Consider the following 12500-nt stretch of genomic DNA (forward strand, 5'->3'; position numbering starts at 1 on the left):
AAGAGAGAGAGAGAGAGAGAGAGAGAGAGGGTGCCAACATACACTGCACCATTACTAAGTGAGGATAAAGTCACTCCAAACATCCCACATCAGACTGAAAGATCCCACATCAGACTGAAAGATCCCACTGAACAGACCGAAAGATCCCACTGAACAGACCGAAAGATCCCACTGAACAGACTGAAAGATCCCACTGAACAGACTGAAAGGTCCCACTGAACAGACCGAATGATCCCACATCAGACTGAATGGTCCCACTGAACAGACGGAAAGATCCCACTGAACAGACTGAATGGTCCCACTGAACAGACCGAAAGATCCCACTGAACAGACTGAATGGTCCCACTGAACAGACGGAAAGATCCCACTGAACAGACCTCTGCTCCACTCAAACCCGCTCTCTTCTCGTTCCTGTCCCTCTGACACGGACCAGAGAATGACAGAAACGTTTATCAGCACAGACGGGGTGTTGTACACTTCCTCTTCCTGTTTCTTCTTCGATGACTTTTTTTTTTTTTTTTTTTTGGTAAGAGAAGCGTGTTTGTGTGAAGTTTCCACAGTTCTCCACAGAGAGAGAAATGTTCGCATTTCTTTACTAATATTTAATACACGGCACAGGTTCCATTAGATGCTTGTGGTAAAACCGGTGCCAGAGGTAAAACGATGAAGCTTCTTAGAGACTCTGACAGAGCAGGAAGTGATTGGAGGAGGTGTCAGTTAAACCGCATCAGGGCACTGAGAACCAAACTGTTTCTGATCTCTGTGCATTTACACAGGATACAGGATGAGGTATCGGCTGATTTAATCTGTCCTCATAAAACCCCAGCACACTCACTCTGCCCTGGTGGGAATCAAACACTGTTCCTCAGAATCAGAGCCTTCATGTTTCTGACAAGATCTACGATAACTCTCTGCCACACACGCTCCTGTTGACTCCAGTCACAAATGTCTGAAAATCTGCAAACAGACCAAAGGTCTTTGGCACTTTAAGGTGGACCAGGACTGTACTGGTCTGACCATCAAGTAATCCCCCCTTAGGTGGAAGGTAGCCACCTTAAGCATGAGAGACATATGTCAAATCTGAGTATATGAGAGAGCAAGCTTTCCTCATCACACAATTTCTCACATCAGGCCTCGAAAACAGCCTGATCTGATCTGAACACAGTCTTTATGACACTGATCTGTTCTGATCTCAGTCTTAATGACACTGATCTGATCTGAACACAGTCTTAACGACACTGATCTGATCTGAGCACAGTCTTAACGACACTGATCTGATCTGAAAACAATCTTAATTACACTGATCTGATCTGATCTCAGTCTTTATGACACTGATCTGAGCACAGTCTTTATGACACTGATCTGTTCTGATCTCAGTCTTTATGACACTGATCTGTTCTGAGAACAGTCTTAATGACACTGATCTGATCTGAAAACAATCTTAATGACACTGATCTGATCTGATCTCAGTCTTTATGGCACTGATCTGAGCACAGTCTTTATGACACTGATCTGATCTGATCTGAACACAGTCTTAATGACACTGATCTGATCTGATCTGAACACAGTCTTAATGACACTGATCTGATCTGATCTGAACACAGTCTTAATGACACTGATCTGATCTGAGCAGAGTCTTAATGACACTGATCTGATCTGAGCACAGTCTTAACGACACTGATCTGATCTGAGCACAGTCTTAATGACACTGATCTGATCTGAGCACAGTCTTAATGACACTGATCTGATCTGAACACAGTCTTAATGACACTGATCTGATCTGATCTGAACACAGTCTTAATGACACTGATCGATCTGAGCACAGTCTTTATGACACTGATCTGATCTGAGCACAGTCTTAATGACACTGATCTGATCACAGTCTTAATGACACTGATCTGATCTGAGCACAGTCTTTATGACACTGATCTGATCTGAGAACAGTCATGAGTATGTGTCTCAATATGTCTGCACGTCTTTCTCACTTCTGCCCAATTTTACTGCTTCCACTAAAACCACAGACAACAGCAACTGTATTAACTCTACACACACGGCCTTAACTCTACACACACAGTCTTAACACTACACACACGGCCTTAACTCTACACACACACGGCCTTACCACACACAGTCTTAACACTACACACACGGCCTTAACTCTACACACACGGCCTTAACACACACAGTCTTAACACTACACACACACGGCCTTAACTCTACACACACGGCCTTAACACACACAGTCTTAACACTACACACACGGCCTTAACTCTACACACACACGGCCTTAACACACACAGTCTTAACACTACACACACGGCCTTAACTCTACACACACGGCCTTAACACACACAGTCTTAACACTACACACATGGCCTTAACTCTACACACACACGGCCTTAACTCTACACACACACGGCCTTAACTCTACACAAACACACGGCCTTAACTCTACACACACACACGGTCTTAACACTACACACACACACGGTCTTAACACTACACACACACACGGCCTTAACTCTACACACACACACACACGGCCTTAACTCTACACACACACACGGTCTTAACACTACACACACGGCCTTAACACACACAGTCTTAAAACTACACACACGGCCTTAACTCTACACACACACGGCCTTAACTCTACACACACACACGGCCTTAACTCTACACACACACACACACGGCCTTAACTCTACACACACACGGCCTTAACACTACACACTACACACACGGCCTTAACTCTACACACACGGTCTTAACACACACAGTCTTAACACTACACACACGGCCTTAACTCTACACACACACGGCCTTAACTCTACACACTACACACACGGCCTTAACTCTACACACACGGTCTTAACACACACAGTCTTAACACTACACACACGGCCTTAACTCTACACACACACGGCCTTAACACACACAGTCTTAAAACTACACACACGGCCTTAACTCTACACACACACGGCCTTAACACACACAGTCTTAAAACTACACACACGGCCTTAACTCTACACACACACGGCCTTAACACTACACACACACACGGCCTTAACTCTACACACACACACACACGGCCTTAACTCTACACACACACGGCCTTAACTCTACACACACACGGCCTTAACACTACACACACACACGGCCTTAACACTACACACACACACGGCCTTAACTCTACACACACACACACACGGCCTTAACTCTACACACACACGGCCTTAACACTACACACACACACACACACACACACGGCCTTAACTCTACACACACACACACACGGCCTTAACTCTACACACACACACACACACACACACACACACACACACATGGTCTTAACACTACACACACACGGCCTTAACTCTACACACACACACACGGCCTTAACTCTACACACACACACACGGCCTTAACTCTACACACACACGGCCTTAACACTACACACACACACACGGCCTTAACTCGACACACACACACACACACACACATGGTCTTAACACTACACACACACGGCCTTAACTCTACACACACACACACGGCCTTAACTCTACACACACACGGTCTTAACACTACAGTCACTGTGTTCAGCATGCAAGGGCCTGTTCAGTGACTGAGCGAGCCTGTGTTCAGTATGTTCAGTGGTTGCATGCATCTCTGTGCTCAGTGTGTTCAGTGATTGAGTGTGTCTCTGTGTTCAGTGGCAGAACGTGTCTCTGTGTTCAGTGATTGAGTGTGTCTCTGTGTTCAGTGGCAGAACGTGTCTCTGTGTTCAGTGATTGAGTGTGTCTCTGTGTTCAGTGGCAGAACGTGTCTCTGTGTTCAGTGATTGAGTGTGTCTCTGTGTTCAGTGTGTTCAGAGGCGGAATATGTCTCTGTGTTCAGTGTGTGCTGATTCCAGTGTAAAGTGACCACATTCCACATGTGACATGTACAGTGACTGTGTTCAGTTGTAGAGTAACTGTGACTGCCACATGAAGGATGTCGTTTTCCTTTTCAGTACCAAGTCTTCTGATACTCCATACATTCACACACTCACAGGAGTGCAGGCATATGTATCTTTTCTCTTCCACATGTTGTCTGTTTCAGCTCTTTGCCTCTTTTTGTGCCATCTAATTATCTCATCATGCACAAAAGGCTACACACCATGGACATGTGTGTGTGTGCGTGCATGTGTGCGTGTGTGCGTGCATGCGTGCATGTGTGTGCATATGTGTGCGTGTGTGTGCACGTACGCGTGCGTGTGTGGGCGCGTGCGTGTGTGTGTATGCGTATGTGTGCGCGTGTGGGTGTGCGTGCGTGTGTGCGTGTGTGTGCGTGCGTGTGCGTGCGTGCGTGTGTATGCGTATGCGTGCGTGTGTGCGTGTGTGTGCGTGCGTGCGTGTGTATGCGTATGCGTGCGTGTGTGTGCGTGTGTGTGTGTGTGGCTTCATGGATCTGATTTGCAAAATAAACAAACGTAAATCTCAACCATTCTGATCCCACTGCCCTTCAGCATGTGTTTACAGTGCAAATCTGTATTACAATATCAATACAAATATAAAACATCATGGAGCCCTAACACACAAACACATAGACACCCACCCACACCCACACAGGAACTCAAACTGAGGGCCCCTCTACTGACCACACAGGAACTCAAACTGAGGGCCCCTCTATTGACCACACAGGAACTCAAACTGAGGGCCCCTCTACTGACCACACAGGAACTCAAACTGAGGGCCCCTCTATTGACCACACAGGAACTCAAACTGAGGGCCCCTCTATTGACCATGCAGGAACTCAAACTGAGGGCCCCTCTACTGACCACACAGGAACTCAAACTGAGGGCCCCTCTATTGACCACACAGGAACTCAAACTGAGGGCCCCTCTATTGACCATGCAGGAACTCAAACTGAGGGCCCCTCTACTGACCACGCAGGAACTCAAACTGAGGGCCCCTCTATTGACCACACAGGAACTCAAACTGAGGGCCCCTCTATTGACCATGCAGGAACTCAAACTGAGGGCCCCTCTACTGACCACGCAGGAACTCAAACTGAGGGCCCCTCTATTGACCACACAGGAACTCAAACTGAGGGCCCCTCTATTGACCACACAGGAACTCAAACTGAGGGCCCCTCTATTGACCACACAGGAACTCAAACTGAGGGCCCCTCTATTGACCATGCAGGAACTCAAACTGAGGGCCCCTCTACTGACCACACAGGAACTCAAACTGAGGGCCCCTCTATTGACCACACAGGAACTCAAACTGAGGGCCCCTCTATTGACCATGCAGGAACTCAAACTGAGGGCCCCTCTACTGACCACGCAGGAACTCAAACTGAGGGCCCCTCTATTGACCACACAGGAACTCAAACTGAGGGCCCCTCTATTGACCATGCAGGAACTCAAACTGAGGGCCCCTCTACTGACCACGCAGGAACTCAAACTGAGGGCCCCTCTATTGACCACACAGGAACTCAAACTGAGGGCCCCTCTATTGACCACACAGGAACTCAAACTGAGGGCCCCTCTATTGACCACACAGGAACTCAAACTGAGGGCCCCTCTATTGACCACACAGGAACTCAAACTGAGGGCCCCTCTATTGACCACGCAGGAACTCAAACTGAGGGCCCCTCTACTGACCACACAGGGGCAGCAAACACACACTCACAGGAGCTCCTCTGCCACTCTGGAGGTCACAGGTCTGAGGTCAGTGGGTGACATGAAAAAGCAATAAATCTCTAATGATATCTTCAGACAGTCATGCTCTTCACTGTCACCATCATCAGTCATACGGGACTAGTTCCCCACACATAGACTTGCCAAGACATTCTCTCTCTCTCTCACACACACAGACGCAGACACGCGCACACGCACACATACTTCACATGGTTTAGAAATGCACCATTTTTTTCACGTCTTTTCAGTAAACACACTGAAGAACTTAGTTTAATGCCGATTAACGGATTCCATTCATGACTGAAACACACAATGCTCACCGTTCTTACGCTCCTTGATTGGCAGCAGGTTAGGGGCAGGCTGAAGGGACAACTCTTGCAACTCATTGGTCACCGCTTCGCTTTGAGGGCTAGGGGCGGAGCCCAATGGAACAGTGGGCGTAGTCTCAGTGGGGCTGGACTCCTCCTCCTGTAGCCCACCCATGGTGTCTGAGGTAATGCCGTGATGATGACCGAGTTAACAGTGAGAGAGAGAGAGAGAGAGAGAAATATGTATGTATGCATGAACAGTGAAGTGTCTTAATACATTAAACCTCTTTCTATATTGTGTACTCGATCTCCACCTGCCTCACAGTCCACAGGCACTAGTTACTGTGTCATATTCAGTAATACAGGAGTCAGGAGTACATTTTGACTTCAGAATCCTGACACTAAGACATGAGCTCAGACTCAGACCGCTTACCTACGACTACTGCTAATGTGTTGTAACGTATATGACTGTAGTGTTAATGTGACTGTGGTGTTAATGTGTTGTAACGTAAATGACTGTGGTGTTAATGTGGTGTAACGTAAATGACTGTAGTGTTAATGAGGTGCAACGTATATGACTGTAGTGTTAATGAGACTGTAGTGTTAATGAGGTGTAACGTATATGACTGTAGTGTTAATGTGACTGTAGTGTTAATGAGGTGTAACGTAAATGACTGTGGTGTTAATGTGACTGTAGTGTTAATGAGGTGTAACATAAATGACTGTAGTGTTAATGAGGTGTATCGTATATGACTGTGGTGTTAATGTGACTGTAGTGTTAATGAGGTGTATCGTATATGACTGTAGTGTTAATGAGGTGTATCGTATATGACTGTAGTGTTAATGAGGTGTATCGTATATGACTGTAGTGTTAATGAAGTGTAACGTAAATGACTGTAGTGTTAATGAAGTGTAACGTAAATGACTGTGGTGTTAATGAGGTGTATCGTATATGACTGTAGTGTTAATGAAGTGTAACGTATATGACTGTAGTGTTAATGTGACTGTAGTGTTAATGTGGTGTGACGTAAATGACTGTGGTGTTAATGTGGTTTATCGTATATGACTGTAGTGTTAATGAGGTGTATCGTATATGACTGTGGTGTTAATGTGGTGTAACGTAAATGACTGTAGTGTTAATGAGGTGTAACATAAATGACTGTAGTGTTAATGAGGTGTAACGTATATGACTGTGGTGTTAATGAGGTGTATCGTAAATGACTGTAGCGTTAATGTGGTGTAACGTAAATGACTGTAGTGTTAATGAAGTGTATCGTATATGACTGTAGTGTTAATGAGGTGTATCGTATATGACTGTGGTGTTAATGTGGTGTAACGTAAATGACTGTAGTGTTAATGAGGTGTATCGTATATGACTGTAGTGTTAATGAGGTGTAACGTATATGACTGTGGTGTTAATGAGGTGTATCGTAAATGACTGTAGCGTTAATGTGGTGTAACGTAAATGACTGTAGTGTTAATGAAGTGTATCGTATATGACTGTAGTGTTAATGAGGTGTAACGTAAATGACTGTAGTGTTAATGAAGTGTAACGTAAATGACTGTGGTGTTAATGAGGTGTATCGTATATGACTGTAGTGTTAATGAAGTGTAACGTATATGACTGTAGTGTTAATGTGACTGTAGTGTTAATGTGGTGTGACGTAAATGACTGTAGTGTTAATGTGGTGTGACGTAAATGACTGTGGTGTTAATGTGGTTTATCGTATATGACTGTAGTGTTAATGAGGTGTAACGTATATGACTGTGGTGTTAATGAGGTGTATCGTAAATGACTGTGGTGTTAATGTGACTGTAGTGTTAATGTGGTGTAATGTAAATGACTGTAGTGTTAATGAAGTGTAACGTAAATGACTGTAGTGTTAATGTGACTGTGGTGTTAATGAGGTGTAACGTATATGACTGTAGTGTTAATGTGACTGTAGTGTTAATGAGGTGTAACGTATATGACTGTAGTGTTAATGTGACTGTGGTGTTAATGTGGTGTAACGTAAATGACTGTGGTGTTAATGTGGTGTAACGTATATGACTGTGGTTTTAATAAGATGTAACGCATATGACTGTAGTTTTACAGCTGTACTATAATGATGACATACTCGCATATAACTGCGCTGGGTCATCCAGGCCCCAGTGTGTGTGTGTGTGTGTGTGTGTGTGTGTGTGTGTGTGTGTGAGTGTGTGTGTGTGTGTCCTGAGGCTGACTCACGTGCTGTTAAATGCCTATAGAATAAACCTATTCTATAAAAAACAAAGGCCAACAGCAACTGTTGCCATAACAATACATCATAACAGGCCTGGTCCACACTGACACAGAAAACACTACATAATGAATCTCCAGCCCTACACTCACCATGGCAATGCACACACGCACACACACACACACACACACGCGCACACACACGCGCACACACACACACGCACACACACACACGCACACACACACACGCACACACACACGCGCACACACACACGCACACACACACACGCACACACACACGCACACACACACGCACACACACGCACACACACGCACACACGCACACACGCACACACGCACACACGCGCACACACACACGCACACACACACACACACGCACACGCACACACGCACACACGCACACACGCACACACGCACACACGCACACACAAAGCCTTTTTCAGCAGAGGTCTGTAAGCACAGTAACATACACACACAGACACTCAGATCAGGTCCACTGCACACACAATGTGTTATGTGTCAGTGTCTTTGCCTGTGTTACAGAGTAAGGGTGGATGGTATTAATGAGGATATGGATTTTGACTATACTGGGCTGACCTGCTGAGTCCTCACAGATCTCCAGTGGCAATGATGCAATTACACCAGCAATGCACCAAACCTGAGGTCACTAACAGGCGGGCCGTGGACCGGGTCCGGACCCAGACGCCGTCCTATCCGGACCCGGATCTACAACCAATAAAATCCTGAGAATGATTCATTTCTCACACAGTGTTTCTATTCTAACCAGAGAAGCTTTTCTAGACTTCACAGCCCAGGAAACTCACAGACCTATTGCATACGTCATAAAGCATCACGTTTGAGGCTACACAGCCAATCAAATGGTTGCATTCCGATAAGCATTGCGACTCGAGTCAGTGAGTGAGATACGTGAGTGTGTGTGTGTGTGTGTGAGTGAGATGCGTGAGTGTGCGTGTGTGTGAGTGAGTGAGATGCGTGAGTGTGCGTGTGTGTGTGTGAGTGAGATGCGTGAGTGTGCGTGTGTGTGTGTGAGTGAGATGCGTGAGTGTGTGTGTGTGTGTGTGTGAGTGAGATGCGTGAGTGTGTGTGTGTGTGTGTGTGTGAGTGAGATGCGTGAGTGTGTGTGTGTGTGAGTGAGATGCGTGAGTGTGTGTGTGTGTGTGTATGTGTGAGTGAGATGCGTGAGTGTGTGTGTGTGTGTGTGTGAGTGAGATGCGTGAGTGTGTGTGTGTGTGTGTGTGAGTGAGATGCGTGAGTGTGTGTTTGTGTGTGTGTGAGTGAGATGCGTGAGTGTGTGTTTGTGAGTGAGATGCGTGAGTGTGTGTGAGTGTGTGTTTGTGAGTGAGATGCGTGTGTATGTGTGTGTGTGTGTGTGTGTGTGAGATGCGTGAGTGTGTGTGTGAGTGAGATGCGTGAGTGTGTGTGTGTGAGTGAGATGCGTGTGTGTGTGTGTGTGTGTGAGTGAGATGCGTGAGTGTGTGTGAGTGTGTATGTGTGTGAGTGAGATGCGTGAGTGTGTGTGTGTGTGTGTGTGTGTGTGAGTGAGATGCGTGAGTGTGTGTGTGTGTGTGTGAGATGCGTGAGTGTGTGTGTGTGTGTGTGAGTGTGGGTGAGATGTGTGTGTGTGTGTGTGTGTCTGAGTGAGATGTGTGTGTGTGTGTGTGTCTGAGTGAGATGTGTGTGTGTGTGTGAGTGAGATGTGTGTGTGTGTGTGAGTGAAATGTGTGTGTGTGTGTGTGCTGTGGTCTCTTCACTCTGTCAGGGGCTGCTCTGATGATGACTCGTCAGTGTAGAGACTTTCCCATCACTAAGAGACATGCATGCCCACGCTCCCTCACCATGGTAACAACACCACCGCCACGGAAACGCTGACAGCTGCTCGGCTGCTGGCGTTGATTGACAGGATGACAAGAGAGAGGTAATACTAGTAATCAGTTTGACAAACATGTGGTTCACCACAAGTTCTCCTGTGAGGAGGAACTGGTTAAAACTGGTTTTAGTTTGCTGGATAATTCACGAATGTTTAAAATTTTCATTCATTTCGAGAGAGTAATGTGTTTACGACAGCAAGCCTTTCACCATCCTGTTCTTACCTGAAAAAATGGGTCTAATTCGCCCCCGAAGTCTTCATGTATGAGAACACTAATGTTAGTGTGTTAGCACTCAGTGTAATGAACCAGACCTCCATCTGTGCACTGCTTTTAATGTTACAACAGGATGTCAGATGTCAGCAACACGGTAGTCGCTACGTGTGTGTGCGTGTGTGTGTGAGTAACAGGTTGGAAAATGGTAGTCATTGCGTGTGTGTGTGACAGGTTGAACACTAACACTGGTGAGTTGAAAGAGAGACAGACAGTAACACTGGTCAGTTGAAAGAGAGACAGACAGTAACACTGGTCAGTTGAAAGAGAGACAGACAGTAACGCTGGTGAGTTGAAAGAGAGACAGACAGTAACACTGGTCAGTTGAAAGAGAGACAGACACTAACACTGTTCAGTTGAAAGAGAGACAGACAGTAACGCTGGTGAGTTGAAAGAGAGACAGACAGTAACTCTGGTGAGTTGAAAGAGAGACAGACACTAACACTGGTGAGTTGAAAGGGAGACAGACAGTAACGCTGGTGAGTTGAAAGAGAGACAGACACTAACTCTGGTGAGTTGAAAGAGAGACAGACACTAACACTGGTGAGTTGAAAGGGAGACAGACAGTAACGCTGGTGAGTTGAAAGAGAGACAGACAGTAACGCTGGTGAGTTGAAAGAGAGACAGACACTAACACTGGTGAGTTGAAAGGGAGACAGACAGTAACGCTGGTGAGTTGAAAGAGAGACAGACAGTAACACTGGTGAGTTGAAAGAGAGACAGACACTAACACTGGTGAGTTGAAAGAGAGACAGACACTAACTCTGGTGAGTTGAAAGAGAGACAGACAGTAACGCTGGTGAGTTGAAAGAGAGACAGACAGTAACGCTGGTGAGTTGAAAGAGAGACAGACACTAACGCTGGCACTGCAAAACTGCTAGTCCCAAAAGTTAGAACCGCTGACACCAGTGGCTAAGCAAATGAGAACCACGTGAAAAGCAATCATTTCAGTGTGTGATGTGTTTGGTATGTGACGTTCTCTAGAGAGGCGGGAGTAACAAAAAAAGTTTGACCAAGACGGTGGAGGCTAAAGGCTACATGTAGCATGAAAACCTGTACATGATTAAAAGATGCAGGAGCAACCATTTGTATCTACATCAACATGGGTTGTTGTTTACGTGTTACATGAACGTAGTTGGAGCCAGAGCGTAGAAAAAAACCTCTCTCAACAACGGCTCTGGTCGGTGCACATAGACCGCTTCATTTAAGCACATGAGACTTTGAGTTTGGTGACAGGCTTGCTGTTTTCGTGAATTTCGCCCCCAGAGGGAAAGATGGTGGGCTAAAATTTGAGAGGTGTTTCGCTGTCTGGAGGCCTCGTGTAAAAGTTCAATTATAAACAGCGAGCAAAGCAGATGCGTTCTGTCCGCCATCATTTTTTGCCTTGTTTTTGACTTGTTCTGTCACTCAGTATCTCTCTCTCTCTCTCTCTCTCTCTACTGAGGGGAACACTCATTAAGTCTTCTCTCTCTTTCCACTGACGGGAGCACTTGTTATGTCTTCTCTCTCTCTGTCTGTCTCTCTCTCTCTCTCCATCTCTCTCTCTCTCCACTGACGGGAACACTCATTAAGTCTTCTCTCTCTCTCTTGCAGCGTGTGTGAGATGAACTACAGGGCGACAGATGAAGGACAGAGGGGAAGTGGTGAGAAAGAGAGCTTCCTTTTTTATCATCAATGGTTGTTTCACACACTGAACACTAAAATACTGAGATCACCTCAGACCTCATTCTTCTGCCAGACGAGAGGTTTTTTTCCTTCACAGTTCATCTCCCCCCACTCAAGGCCCAGTCAGCCTGTTCACACAGAGATCAGAGAAGGAACCAGGCTACAGCGTTGGATTCACTCTGAGAGCCAGAAAAGGGCAGAAGAGATGAGAGAGGAGGTGTCATGGCTCTACTGAACAACATCACCCAATCAGTACTTTTGTCTTGGCATGAGTATCGGACAAAGAGTCTACAGCTGATCCACTTGGTTTATTAGGCCAGCAGAACTCAGCTCCAGCATCATCACACAACAGCTCAACCCTCATCACACAACAACTCAACCCCCATCAAACTCAACCCCCATCACACAACAACTCAACCCCCATCAAACTCAACCCCCATCAGACA

The 12500-nt window shown here is 46.1% G+C and overlaps 1 protein-coding gene across 1 annotated transcript in view; it reads right to left on the minus strand.

The window, feature by feature from the left end:
• The window catches only part of mrtfaa (myocardin related transcription factor Aa), a 48082-nt gene that overhangs the window by 30351 nt on the left and 5231 nt on the right, over nt 1-12500 (minus strand). The window contains exon 3 of the mRNA XM_030793342.1: nt 6004-6171. Within this exon, the coding sequence (XP_030649202.1) occupies nt 6004-6166 (163 nt within the window). The 5' untranslated portion in view covers nt 6167-6171. The remainder of the gene's footprint in view (nt 1-6003; nt 6172-12500) is intronic.

This window comes from Chanos chanos, chromosome 16 (assembly GCF_902362185.1).
Source record: "Chanos chanos chromosome 16, fChaCha1.1, whole genome shotgun sequence".
Taxonomy (NCBI): domain Eukaryota; kingdom Metazoa; phylum Chordata; class Actinopteri; order Gonorynchiformes; family Chanidae; genus Chanos; species Chanos chanos.